Raw genomic sequence first — 22,863 nt, 5'->3', positions numbered from 1 at the left:
CTCTCTGGACCAATCAGTGTGGCCCAGGGTAGAGGGTCATGTAGTACAGACATGACCAGCAGGGGGCCTATGCCTCTGGATCAGAGTCAGGCACCAGACAAAGCAGGATCACCATGAGTTGAACAGCAGCCCTTCCAATACCAGGAAGGGGAAACAGAGGTTCTAGATTCTTCCTTAGAGCTATAAGCCTGGTGTAGGCCAATAAAAACACAAAGAAAAGACACCCACTCCTGACCCTCACAACCAAGGTTCACTCCTTCATTTTCAGGCTTTTGGTGGTGAGTCATCTTGGAGAGGCCAGGCCTGCATGTTTGCCCCCAAGTACCTGACTTTATCCCATTGTCCTTATCACTCTACCTATGGGATGAGCCAAAGGTGAGCCAGCTTCCTGTATTACAATAAAAGGATTTACTTAATCTTAATCCAACAGTATGAGATGGAAATCCACTCCTTACCTTCCTGCCTCTTCCTCCCTTCACCTCCCCCATTCCTGTCCAATCTTCTTGGATCCTTCTGGTATAAACTGGTGGGATTTGCTGATACCCCGTCAATGGATGTAGTGTGCTGGACAGGAAATGATAAGTTAGTTTGGGAGACGGAACCCTGAAAGGACTCATTGATGAGCCAGAGAGGGTCTGAGAGCCAGCGGAAACTCTCAAATCAGAGCTTCCGCCCCCCTTCTGTTCTGCTCTCTTACCCCCTCTCTAGTTACAGAACCTCACAAGAAAGGAATGCTGTTCCCCTTACTTCTTTCTTGCCTGGAGGGCTTATTTCCTGTGTGTTGGGACACACAGCATGGAGCATCTTGTGCCATGTGCTGGCTCCAGCTGTAAGCATGGCCAGGCCTATCTACATGGGTCATTGCCATCCTGTAGATGCAGTTTGGAAAGGGGTTGGGATGATTCTTTGGAATTTAACTTTTAAGCCAAGCATAGCATCTTTGTAAACCCATTTTACAGAACTCATGACATGATGACTTTTAGTGGTGTTCATTTTGGAAAGCCTTTCTTATTTGTCAAGGTTGCTGATTTTAATATGGCAGCTCCTATAGAGGAAGAAGAAATAGCATTGCTAATCCTATCTCTGGTCATTGGTGCCTTCGCCACTGGGCTTTCTGAGCAGCTGTGTGAGAGAGTGGCTTAGAGCTTAGGCACTGGGAACACATTGCCTAAGACTGGTTACTGGCTCTGGTTCTGTGTAACTCTAGAAACAGTCCTTAACTTCTCTAGGTTCTGTTTTCCCATCTGTGGAATGAAGATTTAAATAGTACCCACCCGGTAGGGTTGTTGTGAGGTTTAAATGAGCAAATCTATCTGAGATCTTTGGGAATGGACAATCCCATTGCACGTACCAGGGCAATTGGCCCTGAGGAGGTGGCAGGTAGGGGGAGGCAGGAGCAGAAAGGAGGAGAGACAGTGTCTCTTTGATGTTACCCATGGCATTAATGGGTCTCTTCCCCAGCTCATGCATAGCACTGGGGAAGAGAACCCACAGATAACTCAGTAACTGCCTGTTGTTCTACCCTTATCTGAAGCCTTAGGACTATATACAGAGCTGGTCATTTATCTCGGTATTCTCCTGTCTCCCCCATGCCACCCATACTCTTTACTTACTGGCTACCTGCTCCCTTTGAGGCCCTGGAGTAGGATCACCAGATAAAATACGAGATGTCCAATTAATTTTGAATTTCAGATAAATAATAATAATTATTATTTTTTACTATAAAAGTGTTCCAGGGACAGCCCGGGTGGCTCAGCGGTTTAGCGCCACCTTCGGCCCTAGGCTTGATCCTGGAGATCCGGGATAGATAGGCTTCTCCCTCTGCCTATGTCTCTGCCTCTCTCTCCCTTTCTCTCTGTGTCTCTCATGAATGAATAAATAAAATCTTAAAAAAAATAAAATAAAATAAAAAAAAAATAAGTGTTCCAAATACTGCATAGGATATACTTATACTAAAAAAAGTGATTCATTGTTTATCTGAAATTCACATTTTATTGTGTGTCCTGTATTTTCAGTTGCTAAATCTGGCAGTCTTACCCTGCTGTGAGTAGTGAGGGTGGAAGTATAAAGATAAATAAGTCAGGCAGGCTCAGGGTAAGAGTAGACTGGCCTCCAGCACATTTTGCACTTCTGCAGGACATAAGTGACACAGCCTAAGGAATGCTAAGTTAAGAAGGACAAGTTCCCTTCCTTCTAGAAATCTGGTGGGAGAAGTAGACTTTAAAGCAACAAAGGCCGCTGTAGATGAAATAAATGCTAGATTAAGGGACAAGCAAAATGCTGTGGATAGAGAGGAAGGAAAGAGCATTCCCCTTGGGAGGAGGGAACAAAAAAGATACCTGTATGGTTCTGATTGGGACAGTAGCCTAAAGTGATATAGCCCCATACCTCCATGCCAGTTTGGGGATCTTTGGTTGTTTTTTTGAGAATTATAGTTATTGGCCTAAGTATGTCCCTAATTTGTTTGTTAATTTGTTTATTCATTTATACCTGCATGCCTGCCTCCTTCTGTCCATTTGTCATCATCCGTCCATCCATCCATCCATCTATCCATCCATCCATCCACCTACCCACCCTCAATCTATCTAATCTAAGTGCCTATCTTCTATGTACTAGGCAGTATGCCAGGCTCTGGGGATTTATTAATGAGCCAAAGCAGATTTGGTTACTCCTTAATTTATGGGACTTATCCCTTAGTGAGATAAGATGGGTTTTAGTTAAAAAAAAATTATATATATATATACTATTTCAAATGCTACAAAGAAAAGTACCATAAAGATACTGCAGAGAAACCTTATACTCTGGGATCAAAGCGGGCTTCTCTGAAGAAGTTGTATCTGACAGATCAAGGAGTTATTTTCTCTTCTTTTTGAGATCAGGGATTCTTTTATGCTTCTAATAAAGCAAAAGACTCTCTCCCCAGACAGATGCATGAGTGTACATAGATAATTCCAGTAACCTTTTTGGTCATTCATACCCCCTGAAATCCTTCCAAGGACACCAGGATAAGACCCCCTTTCTCTCCCCATATCGTCTGCCTTCAGCCTTCAGAGCCAGTGGTTTTGTCTCCTCCACACAAGGGGCTATGCCCTGAATGTGGCCCCTCTTCCTGCCCACTGGCAAGCCCCGGGTACAGAGGCTTTATACCTGTGCTGCTCACTGTGGTCGCTGCTCGCTACATGTGGCTATTAACATTGACATTTAAATTCATTAAAAAATTATTAATTTAAAAAAATTAATTAATTTTTAAGAATGAAATTAATTTACTTTCTTGGTCATACTTGCTCTACTGTAAGTGCTCAGTAAGCCACAGTGTCTAGTGGCTACATATGGAGCAGATATAGAACTTTTTTATCATGACAGAAGTTTTTTTTGGACTGTGCTGCTTTAGACCACCTGGGACCCGTAACAGGTTTGATCTGGCTTTACGCCCACCCCAGAGGGTGGCTCTGCCACCCTCCCAGGCCTTCCCCTGTTGCCCTCGAAAATCTTTAGGGCCCCAACAGGAAGAAGGAGACTATGCACCACCATGATCTGACCCATCAATAGAGCAATTCAATTCAACAACTATTCCAAACACTTCTGGAAACCAGGTCAGTAGCCAGAGAGGGCTCCTAAGGGCATTTCAGATGTTAAGTTGGGAATAGGGAGAAGAGAGGCTCTTGGTCTCCATGTGGAAATTGATTTCTTCTAAAAATAATCCACCACTCAGCCTATCTGACTAGGAAAGGGACCTGTCCTGGAGGGAGCTGTCTGGGACAAGGCCTGATGTTGAGGCCTGTTTGGCCATAAAGCACTTGGATTACTCGGAGGTGCAGTTAAGGGGAGAAGGAGGACGGTGAAGGGCCACAGATGCTCTTAAGTTGGCTTCTCTCTGGCACTGGACCACCTTTCCAGCCTCTGTAAATGTCCTTGCACAGCTCCTTCACTGTTAAGTAGCACCCACCGGGGAAGGACCGGAAGGCTCTCTGAAGGTCCGGCTCCACCGAAGGTTGTTTCACAATCTGACCTACAAGGCAGTGGGCTGCAGTAATTGCTCTGCAAACATTGGCTCTATGCTGCTGCTGGCCTTTTAGTCTGAACTCCGGCCAGTGAGCGCAGAGGGTCAATATTTGAAGAGAGCCAGGAGAGGCCCTTAGGCTTCCCCCACACTGCTTGCAAGATGGAGTTAAGAAGGTTGTTCAGGATTGCTCATGTGCTCTAAAGGATTTAGCTTGTTTTGAAGAGGTTTAATCTCTCTTCCTTATTCATCTCTCTAGACTTTCCACCCACCTACCCCACCTAGAGTTGTACTCACTTTCTAGCTTTCAAATAGCCGGGCTCACATGGATGAACAAGACTATAATCCCTGCATCATTCATTACTGGCCTTGGGACGGGTGTGTATGCATGTGGGGGCGTATTCTGAAGTCATCTGTAGAGCATTACAGGATCACTGCATTTTTAGAAGGATAAGAATTCTATTCTATTCCCCTCACTTGGCAGGTAAACATCTGTGTTCATCTTTCTACTTATTACACTGATAATGTGGTTTAGTTTTTGTTTTGTTCAGCTTTGTTTAGTGTAGTCCAAAGCTTTGCTGTAGTTTGGTTTGATGTTCAGAGCAGACCTCAGCTGAGGTCAGACTGGAGGGACGGAGTAGGGGTAGGAGATCTTGATGTGCACCAGGGGCCAACCTGACAGCAGAAAAGGGGAAGGGAGAAGTAGCTCTTCTGCAGTCTCTTTTAATCATCAAGGCAATCTCTGTGTTGTTTGAAGTCTTTGACCCTAGAGTAAAAGCGGCGGGGCAAAGCCTGGGGAAGTAACTTGCCAAGTTCTAAGAACAGTTTTGTTCCAAGGATTGTAGAGAGTTCCAGTGCTGGGCATGGCAGTGCAAGCTCCAGCAATGCGGTGAGCTGTGGATCATTGTGATTGCTCACATACCCTGGACAGAGAACATTGGTCTTGACTGAGGTCAGTCTCCAGTCCCAGGAATGTACAGAGAACCTCACGTTGTTTGCCATGGCAACAATGGGAAACACCGTGACCATTCACAGAGGGTCGCTAAGTAAATGGTGGTATTCTCATAGCACTTTGTACAACGGTCAAAACAAACAAGATTGATCTCAATTCCATGGATAGATCTCCAAGAAACATTAATTTTTAATGAATGACCACTGCGGATTTCAAACAATCTGGCATTTTTGCAAAAATAACAGCAAGATGTGCTTTTGCAAGGACATATACAGCCTAAGTATATAAATATTCTTTAAAGATCTGGAAGGATGCACTTCCAATTGGTAATAAAGTTATCTCTGGAAGATGATTGGGGACATCAATGAGAAGAGGATCTTGGTCAAAGGGAAAACTTACCCTTATTTTTAATGTTTTACCTTTTTTAAAAAGGAGAATGTATTCATGTATTATTTACAATGTTAATTTTTTAAAAAAAGATTTTATTTCATGAGAGAAACAGAGAGAGAGAGGCAGAGACATAGGCAGAAGGAGAAGCAGGCTACCCACTAGGAGCCCGATGGCGGACTCAATCCCAGGACCTAGAATCACGCCCTAAGCTGAAGGGAGATGCTCAACCGCTGAGCCACCCAGGCATCCCACAATGTTAATATTTAATAATTAAAAAGATGCCTATGGGAGAAGGTGGGAAGAGTGGGAGGTCTAAAATAAAGTATATGTCTCATGGTCATTATAGTATAATGGGACAGAAAACACACAAGTAAAAAAATTAGACAGGAAGAGCATATCTAACAAAAGAAAGAAAATGACAATAATTGTTAAAATCACATTACCTCATACTTCCTGAACCATCATTCTAAATCATTCCTATGGAATGTAACTGGTTAGAACCCATTACAACAAACCCCAGAGACCAGTTCAAATTATCTTGTCAAACTGGAATCTTGTATTCAAATATTGCTCAAAACACACTCAGAGCTGCAGGGTCCTGGGTGCAGGGCAGGTCCTCCATAGCCAGTATTATTGGGGTCCAAGGCCAGCTCCAGCCCTTACTAACTGAATATAACCTTTAGGTGAGTTCTTTAACCTCTCTGCACGTTGGTTTTCTCATCTGTATAGTGAGGGTAATGCAAATACCTGCCTCATGGGGTACTACTAAGAATGAAATAAGTCATGTAAAGAAAGCCCACAGAGTAATGACCAGCCTGGACACTCTGGACAGAGAACCTGAAAGCTCAGCAGGTAGGGCCACAGGAACATTAACTCAGGAAATAGCTGGAGAAGCCCACTCCCCATGCAGGTGGAAGCTTCTTCCTGTGTCCCACTGATAATAGGCCTCACAGTCATCACAGTCATCCCTAGCTCAGCCTGCCTCCAGGCAGGTGGCAGTGTTAAGGGTTTCCTAGATTAAGCTCTCCACCTCTAAAAAGCGATTACCAAAGTACCTCCCTCCCCAAAACACTGTTAGGAAAATAAATAATTATTAGTCGCTCTTTTTCCTTGCTCTTGGAAGGAGGCATCTTTTAGATTCCTGATGTAGCACATGGGGAATCCGGGGGAGCCCTCTGGGGATTCCAGTAGCTCTTGGGAATTCCATGGCTGGCTTCCCTCCCCTCAGGGAGCTGGCTCCTGCTTTAACTACTGCCTTTCATCTTGCCCCTGTGGCCTGAGGGTGAACTCCAGCTTCCTCTCACTCCTGGTTTCTCCTCTGCCAGGCTCTACTGTTGGTGGGGGTGGGGATGAGGGAGTGCTAAGGGTATCTGTTCTCCAGGGAAGGTTGGGAGAGGAAGGCTTGGTGAAATGTTACTTCCAGGCCAGCTCAGGATGGAATGAATCCTGGGCTTCCTTGGTACCCCACTAGTGACCCCTTCTTGTGCAGCTTCCCTAATCCTGTGGTTTCAGAAATAACCCTGTATGCCTCCCAGGTCCAGAATAGATGGAGAGGGGGGTGGGGTAATGGTGGTGGACTTGGGGCAGAGTACAGAGGGGGACAGCCTCACACAATGGTGTATAAAGGGAAGTAAGAGGAAAGAGCTTGGGCTCTAGTGGAGCCTGCCATCAGAACTTTCCAGCCAAGTAAAGCCTAAAGATACAAAGAGAAGGAGAGGAACTCCTCTGACTCTCTGAAGCTGCCCAAAGTTGTGGGATACTCACTGTGCTGCAGGTGTCCCTGGGAAACTAATCTTTTCCTATACAGATAAGTAAACTCCATCTGTGAGCACCTTCTTTGGTACCTGTGTGTATTTGCAAAGGGTGTTCTTAGCAAATGGTCTATAGGTGACCCAGGCACATGCCTCCCAGGGAGTTCAAGGGACACAGGCCCTCTCAGATGAGACCCTCACTTGTGACTGCACCACAAGGCCGGGAGCCATCTCTGCCCATTGCTAATTGTTCATTCCCTCCCTGTGCTGGGGTGGGATTTTCACAGGGTGAGGAAGCTCCTTTGTAGACATGGGAAAAATTGTAAGAAAAGCTAGAATGTCCTCTGGATATTAAATCTTGGCATTATTTCCTTGTGTGTAACCTTCTGGGTGAAGTCTTGTGAATACGGATGGATGGAGACAGTTCAGGAGGCCACCTGCTCTTCTAGCAACAGTCCTACAGGGCTGATGAAAATGTGTCTTTCAAGGAGAGAACTCCACAGTGTGCCAATATCACAATACAAGAAGTACGTGCTTGCCAACCAGTGTTAACCATGCCTGCTGGGTGGAATTGTGAGTTTTATAACCAGAAGGCCCTTAGAGATCCCCTACCAGGACAATACATATCTAGAGGTCACACTGCCACTTTCCAGCCTCATGCCCACAACAGACATCATTAACTGATCATGGCATGTTCCCATCCCACATCTATGGCAGACATTCATCGATCATGAGCTCAGACATGGTCTCAGAATCCTTCTAAAAAAACGAAACCAAATACCTTCAGAGAGAGACTACCTGTCAATTGGCAAAGGCACCTTGAGTGAAAATTCTTGGTTACCCTCTGATGTAGTCTTTTTCCTTTTGCTTGACCGATAAAGAAGTGAGGCTGCAGCAGGGGAAGTGACTTGTCCAAATTACAAGGCCATTGAGTGACAGCAGGACTAGGACTCAGGCACCCTAGCCTCTAGTTCATATGAGTCTGGAATTCTGGCTTCCCATCCAGAAGTCCTCTTTCAGTTTTTGGCTGAGGAGGATAAGAGCACCCTGTTGCATCACTGAGAAAGCTCCTGGTGGGAGAGGAGTTATTCACCCTCCCCAGGGAGAAGAAGCCCATGAGAAGAGTGGAAGACTTCTCTCAAGCTCCCAGAGAGGTCAGACAGCAGGTCCTTCACAGGATCGGCTGCTTCCTGGAGCTCAACCCATATGTCCTGCCCACCTCCGCCCACCTCTCTTGGGTAATAAACCTCAGCTCTGCCAGAGGCAGCATCTGAGTCAGGCCACACCACCTGCGTGACTGCTTGGAGCTGTACACCCTGTTTTCCCGGCATCAGGTGTCATGTCAGGGTGTGTTCGGGTGGTACATCAGGGAGGCCTGGAGTGTGGTTGCTGCTTGTCACCTCCTGCCTCCTCTGGCCTCAGGCCCAAAGGTCTGACCTAGAAAAATCTCTTCCCCACCGGGCCCCCAGCTACCCACTTTGGATGAGCAACAGGAAAGTTGGCTGGACAGTGAGTGGGGGACAGCGTCCCCCTCCAAACTGGAGAATGAAGGGATGGAAGATCTTTGGTGGTGGCCAGGTGAGTGTTGTGTGAGTGTGTATGTGTGTGTATGCTCTCTGAAGCCTTCAGCTATGACCAGGGCACTCCCTTCCCTCAGGAGAGAACTTCAAGTGAATCCTGGCACCTTTGGAGGAGTACTTAGTACTGGGGACCTCGCAGGAGAAAGTTGGGGTCGTCCTGGGCAGAAAAGCCAGGCCCACAGCCTTGGCCTAAACCTGAGCCACCAGCTGGTGGAAGAATCAGGGCAGGGCAGAAGGTGCAGAATGAGTGAGCAACCCAAAGGGTAGACCACTGCCATCAGGCCCGCACCCCGTGGGCATCCTGGCTGGCTTGTCAAGGCAGCTCCCGGCTCTGGGCCTGGAGATCCTGGCATACTTAAACCCCTTCATCCCATGGTAACAGTTGGTTTTGCTTTTGACTCATGTGAAACTAGACATGTGGGACAGCCAGGGTGAGCTGTGGGAGCTTGAGTTATGGGCTCGAGGGAAGACGAGAAGACTGTTTGTTCTTTACCTCCCTGCCCAGAAAGTGAACTGCCACCAGCTGGGTGACCCAGAGTGCCAGCTGTAGTGACCCCTCATAAACTCCTCACCACCCTGGCTGGACCTTAGCCCCCATGTGATTTTAGGTGCTGTGATTCGTACATCTCAAGGATGTTCCCTCAGACCAGGCTGTTCTAAGAGTTGTTGGAGGATAGACTCTTGTTTCCTTTATATCCTCGATTTAGCTGGAGCCAAGGAAGAAGGGTCTTAGGTTCCTCAGAGACCCCCACAGTGGGGTGAATTCAGGCTCTCCAAAAGAGGTTGTGGGATTCTTGATGCCAAATTCCTGGCTCTCTGAGTGCGGCAGTTTCTTGCTTGATGGAAAGCTTAGGCTTTGTTATCAGACAGACCAACAAGGGTGTGTACATGGGTCCCACCAGCTGGGTGACCCCAAAAAGTTACCTGGCCTCCAACAGCTATGGAATGGCTCTCAGGACAGAAGCAGCCTCAGAGTTGTGAGATTTCTGGGAGATAAGGCCCAGGAAGCCTTCCCCACTGAGCCCAGGGCAGATACAGAGAATTGTCAGGCTGGTAGTCATGCTTGATGTTGCCTGTGGCCCCTCGGGAGGAGGGCAGGGGCTCTGTGGACACCATGTCTGTCCAATTTGGATGAGGGGAACATTTTCCCAGCCATGGAAAGGTCCTGGGCACCCCTAAGCTGAGGTAAATGAATGTTGCAGAACTGGCCAGTCAATGGCCCTAAATGCCAACCAGGGTTTGGCTCCATCTGCTAATTAGGGAGCATTTAGTTGGTGCCCACTAGAACACAGTGGCCAGTTCAGCCACACTGGAGTCTGAACTCAGTGCTGGCAGCAGGGTGGGGAGGAGGCTGGGAATGGGCAGGCACAGTGGTGTCCCTAGGGCTAAATAGACCACATTCAGATATACCCTCAGGGGGAAAAAAAACCAAACAGGAAAAAGGAGGCTGCTGTATGGGCTGGAGTTGAGATGCTTGCAGAGAGGGTGGTTCTGGCATGTGACAAGCAGCCATTCTTCCTACTGAGACAGTGCCGGCTGGTCTCCTGAAGGCATCTCCGATGAAGGCCAGCCTGTCTGGCTCCTCAAGGAGATGGGCTCCACTCTTCATTTTGGAACCTCTCGAGGAGGACCCCCCACCAGTGGGAAAGTGAAGGGAAACTGTGTGTGCCTGTTGTGGTGCTGGGCCATGCCTACTTCTTCCATCCTACAGTGCAGTGGGGCAGGGACCGAGACAGGGGAGACAGGCCAAGACATCTACCAAATGTAGGAGGACTCAAAACTGAGATTCTCTCCATCAGTGTGTATGTTTTTTGGTGCAGCATAGGTTTCTTGGCTATGTAGTCGAGAACCAAGGCAGTGGAGGGTAGAGTTGCAGAGCCACCCTCCCTGCAAGTGGGCGAACCAGGATTTAGACTGGGCAGTCTGGTTTTGGAATCCACATGCTGAATCCCCTCTGTCCATTGTCACGTGTAACTTAGATGTGGCCCCTCTGTAGGCCAGAGCACTGCAGAGCCCCCTTGGGAGCCCTTGGCACCTCAGAGAGGAGACTGGTCCTCTCCCGCCCTTGTCAGGAAGGCTTTTGGCTACAGAGCAGACGGGGTCAGGCTGCCTGCTGGAGGGGTTGCTGCCCTGACCCTGTGCCCAAGCTGGGGAGGAAGGCTTTAGGCTGAGCAGAGAGGGAAAAAAAAAATTGTCAGTTTCTGTGCATTTGCTCATTTCCTTTGTTCTTCTTTTGAGTCTTGGATTCTTCCTGTGGTGTTCTCTCTCCATCTCCCTCTTTTTTTTTTTTTTTTTTAATGGATGTCTTTTTTTTTCTTTTTTTTTAGATTTTATTTTATTTTTTTTAAAGATTTTATTTATTTATTCATGAAAGATACAGAGACAGAGAGAGGCAGAGACACAGGCAGAGGGAGAAGCAGGCTCCATGCAGGGAGCCTGATGTGGGACTTGATCCCGGGACTCCAGAATCATGCCCTGAGCCGAAGGCAAAGGCAGGCGCTAAACCACTGAGCCACCCAGGGATCCCCTACATCTCCCTCTTTTTCTGGTTTCTCTCTTTATCTCTGTCTCTCTGAGGGTTCCTGAGTCTGAGCCTTCCCAAGACTCTTCTCTGGCGGCATTTTCTTTCTCTCACTCTGGTATGTCTTTGTCAGTCAGGGTCTCTCTCCCCCACCACATTGCCGTCACATTCTGAGCAGGATTCTGGGAGAAGGGCAGGGCAGGACAGGACCCTGGTCTGTATAGGGGTCACTGACCTAATAAGCCAGAGGCCTGACAAGTCTGCAACCTTGGAGGTCAAAGCCTGTGGGGGGGAGGGAGGCTGCTTCCCCTTGTCAGGGGAGTATTTGGCCTTGGCCTCATAGTTAACCTTTCCCCAGTCATTCCTTTTGGAATTAGGCAACAGTCTTAGCACCCTGGTGGGAGGCTGCCCTATCTCCACAAGGCACCTCTGATGGCCAGCCTTTGGCTCTTCCCTTCCCAGAAAAGACATGACTGCAGTCCCCCTTCCCTGGGCCGGCTGTGCCTAGGTCCCATTGGCTGTGAGGGTGCTGGCAATGCTCTCAGCCCCCACCCAGGCTGCTCTAGAGAGTGGCGCCCTGGGTCCCCGTGGGTAGAGCTGGGGACATGGCAGACAAGGACCTGAGGCTGGCTCTTCCCCTTCCCTGGCTGAACAGAGGATCCCCTGGGTCTGATCTATCTGTTCCATCACCTAATCCCTCCCCACTCCATGCTACCTGTTCCTCTAAGGCCACACCTGCCCCAAACCTGTCCCTGCTAGAAATAGCTGGGCAGGATAGGGAGCAGCCCTTGTAGGGTCAAGCTGGTCCCCAAAATAGCTCACCAGCTGTAGGTGATCTGGGTAAGGGAGAGCATTGGCATAGGCTTGGGGCAGGGTTCTGCTCTCCTTTGGGCATCTTCTCTCAGAAAGGGGCTGTCCTCTGGTCCGAGTCTCTGTCATCACCTACGGGTGGTTAGAGGATGAGCACCTGTTACGGGCAAGTCACTGGGTTCAGGGTGGGGCTGTCCATGAGCTGACCCATTGGCTGCCCTGCAAGGCATCTCCACTTATAAGTCATGCATATGCTTGCCCCTCCGCAAGTACCAACTCCAGCTCCTACCTAGACCCCTCGCCACATTCTCCTCCCCCCCACATCCCTCTCCTTCCTTCTTCCTCCTCTCTTTTTCCGCCCCACCTCCCCCCATCCCCCCCCCCCCCCCCCCCCCCCCCCCGCACTGTCTCTTGGCCCCTCAGCCAAACCCTCCTTATTCCTCAGCTGCATCCATGGCATTCTTACCGGGACTCTCAGTGCTCCAGCTGGGCCCTTCCAGCTGCTTCTCTGCATTGCAGCCAGTCAGCTTTTCTATTCTGTTGTTTATTTTTAGTTACGAAATGGTTTAATCCTACAGAAAATATCAGTGGGCCTACCTGCCAAATCTAACAAATGTTCCAGTTTTGCCACATTTGCCTGATACTTTTTTTTTATTGAGGTATACTTGACCTCAGATAGTTTCTAAAAGAAAGACAGACAGTGGTGCAGATTGAGGAGGTGTCTGGAAATTGCTAGATTCCCTTCCTCTGGCCTTGGGTTCTACTTAAGTGGGTCCAGGAGAAAGGCGGGCTTTAGGTCAACTGAGAAGGTAGTGCGGGCAGGGAGATGAGCATGAGCAAAAGTGTGGAGGCAGGACTGTCTCGGGCACACGTGAAGGTCAGGGAGATTCCTGCTTCTGTGGAGGGAGAATTGGAAAGGGAGGTAGGCCTGCACACAGGCGCCTGACAGTCCTCAAGCAGCCAGCCCCTGCTCTCTTTGCATCTCCTTCTCTTTCTGCACCTGTGCTGGGTGGACAGCTGCCACATTTATGAGGTCTCTGGGAGGAAGGCATCACTTAGGTCAGCAGTGGGCTGCCGTCTAGGCACCAGGGCTGGAGGGCACCGTGCTCTGCCAGGGGACTTTTTCCTCTTGTGTTTCCCAGTTCCCTGGCAGAAGTAGTGCTCTCCCCACAGGAAAGCCTGATTAAGCAGTGCTGGCCCCGGAGCCTGGGAAGCCCGAGGCCCCTCTGATGGCTTGCCTCACCACCTGGGCTGCTTTATCAGGGTCCCCCTGGCAACTGTGCCTGAATTTTCATTTTTGCTTTGGGGATTTTTCTTTTTCCATCTGCACACCACCTTCCCTTCACCTTCCGCAAATGTGAAGGGACGCCAGGAAGCTCTTGTCCTAAAGAGAAGTTCCAAGAAAAGACTCCTGTGGGCTGAAGGGCCAATCTCAGTGACCAAGGAGGAAGCTCTCAGGAGAGAGGATGCAGTGTCAGCCCTTGTGGCCATGAGGCAAAGTCAGGGTACTTGGACTGCCTGGGTCAGCTATTAGGAGTGCCTAAAGTGCGAAAAGGATTCAAACCCAGTTGGGATCACCCAAGACCTGGCCAGTCATGTCCTATATCCAACCCAATAGTAAGTCAATACGTTCCATTTGACCTCCCTCAAAATGCAGCCAGGCTCTGCCTCCTTCCTCTCCATCTCCTGTGTCCCGATGCTGGTCTAGTCCTGTCACCTTTGTCCAGGACACCTGGACAACTGAACTGGCCTCCTCAGGAGTCTCCCCACTCTCACTCCTGTTTTTCTACCAACCAGGGTGATCCTTAAAAACATAAGTCAGGGCAGCCCGGGTGGCTCAGTGGTTTAGTGCCTCCTTCAGCCCAGGGTGTGATCCTGGAGACCAGGGATCGAGTCCCACGTTGGGCTCCCTGCATGGAGCCTGCTTCTCCCTCTGCCTCTGTCTGTTCCCCTCTCTCTCTCTCTGTGTGTGTGTGTATGTCTCTCATGAATAAATAAATAAAATCTTAAAAAAAAACAAATCAGTTCATATCACACCCCTGTTTAGAACCTTCTTGAAGAAAAAAAAAATAGAACCTTCTGGAAGTCTCCCTTTCTTTTGGGAATCAGCTCCCAACTTCTTACCCTGCCCCCAAGCCCTGGGTGGTGGCCTCCTGCCCCTTATCTGCTCTTCTAGATTTGTCTCCTGCATCTTCCTTTGCTGACTCTATCTCACTACTCACCCACTTGCTCCTGGGACACCAAGCACAGTGCTGCCTCAGGGCTTTTCCCTCTTCTTAGAAACTTCCCCCAAATTTTCAAGCAGCTGACTCCTGGGCACTCTAGCTTCAATTCACATGACATCTCCTAGAAAGGCCTTCCTTGACCACTTCCTCAGAGAGCCTGCCAGCCCTGTCACATTGTTACATTTCATTGTCTTCACAACACTTATTACAATCTGTCATGATCTTGTTTGAGTCTTTGTCTACTCACTTTCTATCTCTTCCCCACTAGAGTGTGAGCTCTGGGGGAGCAGGATCTTGCCTGCTCCTTAGCTTGTTTTCCCAGGGCCCAGAACAGTGTCTGACATATAGCAGTGCTCAGGAAATTGTTGTTGAATGAACACCTGAATGCATGGTGAGCTAGTACTGAGTGTAGGGAATGGGGTGCCAGACCTACACCCCCCCTCTTCTAAAGGCAAGTTCTACAATTTAGCTCCAGTTCCTCCTCCTATTTGTCTGTCTTCACGGAGAGGCTGTACTTGCCATGAGGACACCTCTAAAGATTAGCTGGAACCCTTATAGCAAAGAACAGCCAGAGTTTTCCACTGCTAGTATGCGCAAAAACTACTTAGATGCTGTCAAAATGCAGATTCTGATTCAGTAGGTCTCCCTGGGGTTGAATTTTTGCATTTCCACCAAACTCTCAAATGATGATAAGATTAGTCTCAGATCACACCTTGCATCGTGAGGACATAGTGTGTTGGAAGGATACATTTGAGATCCGTCTCTTATTTTTTCTTCCTTTTGTCCAAATGTGATTTTTCCCCTAATTGGTCCCAGGCTTTGTGACTGCATGGGAATTTGGCCTGGTAAATTTGGGATCTGTATGAGGAATGCTGTTCTAGCACTTCCCAGAAACTGGCAAGGGTGGTGTGGACTGCCTCAGAGGTGGTGGGTTCCCATCATTGGAAATGTTCCTGTGAGCAGGGGTGTAGATGCCTGTGTGGGGAGGAGGGCCCTCCCTGCAATACAACTCTGTGTCTCTGTGTGCCTTCTACAAGCCTAGGGAACAAGGATCTCAAGTTGGGGCTCATTCACCTGTGGTGACTTTTACAGGTCATCTGGCAATTCCTCAATCCCCACCCTCGTTAGGCCACCTTTCCTTAGTACTTAGCATTCTAAGTGCTGTATGTGTGATTTTGTGGATAGGTTAGGGGGAAGAACGGTGACGGCTTGGCTTCGGGTATAGTTCAATCATGTAGGGGATGTGATGCTTGACTTGATTGGATCGGTGGTGGGCGAAGGGGCATGTTTTATATTAAGTCTTCCCTCTTTCAATTTGGTTCACTAGACCATGACTGAGCTCCTTGTATTAGTCAGGACAGGCTTATACCGTGTAACAAATCTCAGTGACTCATTATAATAGAGGATTTTTTCCTGCTCATAGATCCAAACTGGTTCATGGAGGGCTGCGCTCCAAGTTGTTATTCCGGGACCCAAACTCTTCCATTTGGGGACTTCACCCACCATCCCCATGGATCTCTGTATCCAGTCAACAGGAGAGGGAGGATTGTAGGGAGATTTTATAGGTTGTCTGGAGGAGGTACATGTCATCCCTGTTCATATTCCACTGGTCAGAATTCAGTCACATGACCGTACCTCCCAGCAAGGGAGGCTGGGAGATGTAGTCTAGTTGTAGTCCAGCTATGAGTCAGATGCTATGATGGACAGTGAGCATATCAAGGCACAGATGTTGTTTACAAGAAATGTACAAGCCTATGAAAGGCAGCATGTGTGTAAACAAATAATTGCACTATAGCGGTAAGTACAGTTCTAAAAATATGACTAAACTACAGAAGCAATGTAGAGGAGAAAGTAAATGAAAGATAAACCTGTGCAAAGGCCTCAGAGATATTGACAGCAAGAGCTCACATGGGGTGTGGAATTCTATGCAAAGGCACACAATAGCATGAATGGGGACCTGCATCTTATATCCAGGGAAGATTGCAGGCAGGCCATGCAGTGTGTGGGGATGTGCAGAGGTAGCAGGACATGTGACTGGAGAGGCAAGTTGGGGCAGACGTCATGAATAGGCTTGTGTTCCTGGGAGGCAGAGAGCCAACAAAGGTTAAGAAGCCAGAGATAAAACCATTGGATGGGAGCAGATGACAGCAGCATTGGAGATGGTGCAACTTAGCACTCTCTTCACTGGAACCCTCAGAGGAGTTTCACATGTTTCTGTCTCTTATGTTGTGAAGTTTCTAATGGAAGAAAATAGTTGCAGGTGTGGGCAGGCCTGCCCAAGTCACCTGGTGTAGAGTGCTCCTGGCCAGAACTCCCTTGGCCTGCCTGGCTTTTGCCAGGTCAGCCTGACAGCCTAAGGTCTTTCTGGGGCTTCCAGTACCTTTGAAGAAGCTTTTAAGCACCCTTCCTGAGTTTTAGGATGGCCCAACCAATGCTGGTGCTGATCAACAGCACTCCCAAGCACAGGAGAGGCAAGCTATTGGGAAGCCAGGGTTCCATATTGACCAGGGCAAGGCCATAGGAAAGAGCTGTACTCTGTCCAGTGACACCAGCCTTCTTCTATAGCCCATTCTTTTGTTTTTTCCCTTTTGCACAAGACTTTATGAGGGTGGAGAAAGATGAGGGTGGGTCTGGAAATAGCCTGACCCATTTTTATTCCAACACAATGGGGGAAGAAGAGTTTGGAGAAGAGGATGGAGGAAGGGAAAGACATTGGATTGTCGATTAGAAGCATCCCACTTGTCTTCTCTCTGAGAGAGTTATGTTAGGGAGCCTGTTGGGGACCAGCTCTGGAATCTCACTGCCTTGAACAGTAGCCTGGGTCTGGGACTGCCAAAGGTCTGCCTTGGTCTCATCTCTGCCAAGAACATGCTGTCTTTTCCCCAAACTTTGGTCAGAATTTGATCCCATGGTGGCTAGGACACTTCGAGGATCACAGTTCTGGGCCACCTAGAGGGATGATCAGGATAAAAAGAATTGACAAACACTGGGGTTGGGTGTGTGGTTCAGCCAGAAAGAAGGTCAGTCAGAAGGTGGAAGTGTGTTCTTTCGCCTTCCTTCTTCACCTTCTTCTCACTCTTTGTCATGGTTGTGGAGGTGGTTATGGAGGAGGGGAGTGTCAGGCAGCTTGGGGCCAGGGGAGGGGCTTAGAAACCTTAGGAGGGTCTCTGATGAGGCCAAGGGATAGATAGAGATCCCACCCCCACCCCAGGAGGAAACAGAGTGACCTCAGCCAGGACCCTGCTGGAAAACACAGACATACACGCACAAACATACACACACCCCAGTGTGGGCAGGCTCTTCTTAGGCTGGCCTCATCCTCTGTGGGGAGGCAGATGTCTTTGGCAGTCTGTCCCCACACAGATGTCTCTTTCACCACTGCTCCATCACATGTATTGGCCAGATTTATCTTTCTAGAATCCCACTTCCACTGGGTTACTCCTGCTCAGCGTCCTCCAGGGCTCCCTCTTGCCTGGAAGAGGAAGTGCAAGCTCTTCCTCTCAGTCTCAGATGACCCCTCCAGCCCCACCCCCTCACACTGCCCAGCACTCCCTGTCCTGGCTGTAGCACCTGGCTCCTCCAGCCATGCACTTTCCTGGGGACCAGAGGAAAAAGGAGTAACAAGCAGCCAGGGGCTGACACACTGTGGGTGTTGGGAGGGGCCGGGGTGAGCTCCAGTTCCGCAGTAGGAAACCACACCTCAGGCTTGAGTCCAGGGGAAGCTCTGCCCCTCCTACCTGAAACCAGGCTCATAGCTGACTGAATCCAGCGTCTCTGACCTCACCCTGGCAGCCCCCAGCTTTCCAGGTGATTAGCTGCCCTACCATCACCCTCTTCCCTCTTGGGCAAGGGGAGCCCAAGTGATCTCACATTGAGACAAAGAACAAGAGCCTTAAGTGAAGCCTGTGAAGTTCTTTCAGCCATTGACCCCATTCATCTAGCACCTACAGTGAGCCGAGCACTGAGTACTGTGCTCATCTGTTATCTCATTGAATCCACATACCACCATAGGTGGCTGTTATCACTCACCTCCAATTTACAGATGGGAGAATTGTGTCGCAGAGGAGTTAAGTAACTTGGCCAAGATCACCTAGCTTGGAAGGAATGATTTGAAATTCTGACTTCAGAGCTCAAGCATTCCATCACTGGCTAAAGTATTAATAATGGTCAAACAGAACTGAGAGAGGTGAGTGCTTCTGAGGGTCTCCACTATGCCTGGCACATGTTAAAGTGCTTTGCAGATATAGTTTCCCTGTTCAACTTTGCTTTGGCCCAAGAGGAGGAGAAAAATGGACTTGACCCTATTTCATAGATGAGTAAACTGAGACTCAGAGAAGTTAAGTAGGAATAATTGTGTTTGGCATTGGGCCACACTTTCTCATGTGTCTTCTCTTTGGATCTTCACAACACCTATGGGACAGGGCAGGTATTTCTACTTAACTGCCGTAGTCACCCACAAGCCTCAGCAGGCTGGAACTGGAACCCTCATCTCTTGACTCCCATCCAGTGCTCTTTTTCCCAAGACTGTGGGTCAGCATTGTGTGTCGGGGGAGGTAGGTGTGTGGGATGATCCCACTGGGTAGTTTCAGGGGGAGACTGAGTAGCCACCAGTTTGGACACCTTCTAGACTTGAAGAGGTTTCCCCGGGATTGTTCTGTCCTGTACATTTTGCTTTCTTCATTCTGCATCCTGCTGCGGGGGTTGGGCTATCAGCCCAGACCCCACCACATTAATGTCAAACATGTCCCAGGCAGCGCCCACGCACCTGATGAGCTGCTGGAAAAGCTGGAGGCCTCCTTCCCAAACCTAGCCCACGCACACCAGCTGGACAGCTCCCCTGGGGCCCCTAGATGTTCATAACCAGGCCTGTCCATCCCCATGCTCTCCCTCTGCCTCCCCAACACTAAGGGCTGTAGCTTTTCCTGGCGCTGGGGACCCAGACTGGTGTCACGAGGAGAGTGAAAATAACAGCTAATGTGTTTGGGTGCCAGACTCTGTGACAAGTGCTTTACACACCTTGTCTCTTCTTGCCTGCTGTGTCAGGCAGGTTCTGTTACTGTCCTCATTTTACAGATGAGGAAACCGATTGGAATCCAAATCTGACTAGCTCTGTGCCATTTGTTATTATTATTCACATTTTCCAAAATGTTGTGTAGGTATCCCCTGTGAATTCAGGAAGATTTGCCGGGGGCGGGGGGGGGGGGCGGCAAACACTTTTGTCTTTCAATTATTATCTATTGTTTCAGTGTGTGTTGGTGTTAGAGGATGAAGTCTTATGTATCCCCCCGAATTCATGTTTTAGTCCTGATCCTCAGGACCTCAAATGCGGCCTTACCTGGAAATAGGTTGCTGCAAATGTCATTAGTTGAGATGAGGTCATACTGAGGTAGGGTAGCCTCTAAATCCAGTGACTCGTGTCCTAGTAAAAAGAAGAAATTTGGACCTAGATATGCACACAAGGAGGATACTGTGTGAAGATGGAGGCAGAGATTGAGCTGATGCTTCTGCAAACCAAGCATTGCCGGCAAACCGTCAGAAACTAGGAGAGAAACATGGACACAGCCTTCAGAAGGAGACAACCCTGCCAACATCTTGATCTCAGACTTCTAGCCTCCAGAACTGAGACAATAAACTTTTGTTGTTGAAGCCACTCCATCTGTGGTATGTTGGTAACAGCAGCCCTAAGCTAACACAGTTAGGATACACGCACGCATGCACGCACGCACGCACATCATACACTGAGGACTTTACAGAAAATATTGCTTTAGAATGTAACTTATGATAGGATGAATAATAACCCCAAATATATCCACATCCTAATCCCAGAACCTGTGAGTGTTGCTTTAAATGGTGAAAGGAACTTTGCAAATGTGCTTAAGGATCTCAAGAAGGGGAGTATATAGGGTCCTTGGGTGGCTCAGTTGGTTGAGCGTCCAACTGTTGGTTTCAGCTCAGATCATGATCTCATGGGTCATGAGATCCAGCCCAACATTGGCTCCATGCTCAGTGAGGAGCCTGAGATTCTCTCCCTCTGGCCCTCATCTCTCTCTCTCTCTCTCTCTCTCTCTCAAATAAATCAATGTTTTTAAAAAAAGAAGGGGAGAATATTTTAGATCACCCAGGTGTAGTGGACCCAGTGTAATCACAGGGGTACTTAGAAGAGGGAGGCAGGAGAGCCAGAGAAAGAGCTGTGACAACAGAGTGTAGTTTGGAGTGATGTGCTTTGAAGACGAAGGAAGGGGCCCCAAGCCAAAGAATGAATATAGGTGGCCTCTAGAAGCTACAAATGTCGAAGAATCAGAATCTCCCTTGGGATCTTGGGATGGAAACCGTGTCGTTGACACCTTGATTTTTAGCCCCTGAAGACCCACTTTGGACCTTCAGACCTCCAGAACACTAAGAAGATAAGTTCATGTTGTTCTAAGCCACTAAATTGTGGTAATCTGTTACAGCAGGGATCAGAAACTAACATCCAACTTAAATAAGTATTCAAGGTTTCCCAGAAAGAAACCCAAAGAAAAGCAATAGATAGATCATAATAGTGGTGGTATGGATCCTGTGTGGCTTGTGCACACATTGGGAAGACCCTGTCTGTGCTGCCCTGCCCCCAAGGGGGAAATACATAAGCTTTGGGAAGCCCAGTGACCTGGGCTTCACTCTTGCCTCAGTCACTCCCTTGCTGTGTGTTGTTGAGCAAGTTACCTAACTTCTCTGTGTACTTGTCTCCTTATCTATGCAACACAGGCCTAATGCTTCCTGCCTTGTGGGTGGTGCATAGTAATTGCTCAATATTTGAATTCCTGTTGATTCTCACAATAAGCCTTGAGAAGCAGACAGGGGAGGATCAATTCACTGGACTTTTTTTGAGCACACAGTTCCTGCTATAGTCCCTGCATGCTTGATCATGGCAGGTTTAGAGGCTGGAGCACTTGTGAACCCCCAAGTCTCTTTATCTTGAGATTTCAGCTCTGGGAGGGCAGGAGTGATTCCAGTGCAGGGTTTGCAGAGTTAGACTCAGAGTGAAGGAATCTTTGCTTAAGAGTGTGTTCCAGTGGCCTTTGTACACACGATGCCGGGCCGGTGCCTTCTTGAGAGGTTACCTTGGAAATTGACATGTGTGGGCTCCCTGAAGAGGCTGATGATTCGGCGCTCCCTTCAGACTGATGGTCTTCAAATACATGTTTATGATGTCTTCAGCATCTGTGGGAAGCTGGCTGGGGAGAGGGAAAGACTCTGGTGGCACCCTCAGCCTCCTCTGTTGTCCCGAGTTGTTCATCTCAGACTCACAGCAAAGCCGAGAAGTCACCAGACTCCGCCACTGTAGACAGCAGTTTGGTGAGTGTTATTTCCTGAGTAGGCATCTGGAGCATCTCACCTGCCATCCCCACCCCCAGAGTCTCCAACTACATGTGGCACCATCCTCGAGCTTGAAAATGACACTCTCTCCATCATGTCACATTTCCAGTGGTACTTGCAGATGCCCTAACTGCCCCATGGGGTGGCACACCAGGCATCTGGCCTTATCCTGCTCTGGTGCCAACTATGTGGTCATCCCCAATTCACTGGAATTAATTATTGGGGGCCTCCACCATGGATCCCTCCACTCTCTCTGACATGGTGGCATTTCCTGGATTCACGAACAAGTCAATTCACTCCAATCTGACTACTTCATCTTGAAATCCTGACACTCCCAATGCCAAGCTTTTGTATTTGCCATTCCTGCTTTTTGAAAGCCTTCCTCCTTCTCCTTTCTGCAAGGCCTAGCTCTACTGTGACCTCTTCTGAGAAGTCTGCTTTGCTCACCCCCCCCCATACTGATCTCATTTGGCCCTAAACTCCCATTTTGTGGCTTTTTTTGACACTCATCTAACACTACTAAATAAATCCCTTGTGTCCATGTGGCTCTCCAAGCGTCCAAACAGACCATACACCATGACTTACCCTCTTTTTGAAACGCATTTATGTAGTTCATGTGACATTACAGATAAAGGCTAGACTGGGAAGGGATTTGAGGTCATGAAGGCTTTCATATTTTCCCCAAAATGGTCAAGGAAGAGTCTTTGACTTGTTAAGGACTTTGGAAGCTGAGTTGAGCCTCCTTTTGAAGTTGGAGTGTGCTCCAGTGTCCTATGTCTTGGCTTCAGCAGGGCGTGGGCCCATCCTCAGCAAACTAATGCATCCACAGGCAGCTCCTTGCCAGGGTGGATGGGTCCTCTCTGCCTCCTAACTCTCTCCCTGGCTGCTGTTTCAGGGACCTGTGAGGAGTTTGTTCCCTGAAGGCTATAGTGGTTTTGATAAGAGAGCCTAGATCCCTCCTGTCTGCCCACCCTCAACCTGACCTTATCCTAGGAACGTTCCAAGCAACTACCATGCTGCCTCATGCCTGCACTGCCCCTTTCTGTTTATAGAACACGTCTGCCACAGCATCTTGTCTGGCCTATCATATCTCTCCCCCGAGTTGCATCAGCTTCCCCACTGCGGAGACGAGGATAAGTGCCTTGCAAAGGATCACTCAGTCAGCTGGTGCAGCTTAGAGTCCAGGCTCCACACTCAAGTGCTCTGCTTAGTAGTCTTTGCATGGCTGCTCCTGGGCTGACAGGGAGAGAATTTCAGTGATTCATCTCTAATTCATCT

At 48.6% G+C, this 22,863-nt stretch overlaps 1 protein-coding gene across 5 annotated transcripts in view; it reads left to right on the top strand.

Moving 5' to 3' along the window:
- Nucleotides 1-22,863, top strand: part of SH3PXD2A (SH3 and PX domains 2A) — a 235,288-nt gene that overhangs the window by 55,104 nt on the left and 157,321 nt on the right. The window contains exon 1 of one of the 5 annotated variants that reach the window (XM_035707649.2): nucleotides 8,410-8,671. The exons of the other annotated variants lie outside the window; for them this stretch is intronic. Within the exon in view, the coding sequence (XP_035563542.1) occupies nucleotides 8,576-8,671 (96 nt within the window). The 5' untranslated portion in view covers nucleotides 8,410-8,575. Of the gene's footprint in view, nucleotides 1-8,409; nucleotides 8,672-22,863 lie in introns of those variants that run through there. 5 annotated transcript variants of the gene reach the window in all.

The sequence above is a fragment of the Canis lupus genome, chromosome 28 (genome assembly GCF_003254725.2).
Source record: "Canis lupus dingo isolate Sandy chromosome 28, ASM325472v2, whole genome shotgun sequence".
NCBI lineage: Eukaryota > Metazoa > Chordata > Mammalia > Carnivora > Canidae > Canis > Canis lupus.
Note: the sequence above shows the minus strand (reverse complement) of the source record. Positions and strands in the feature narration are given on the sequence as shown.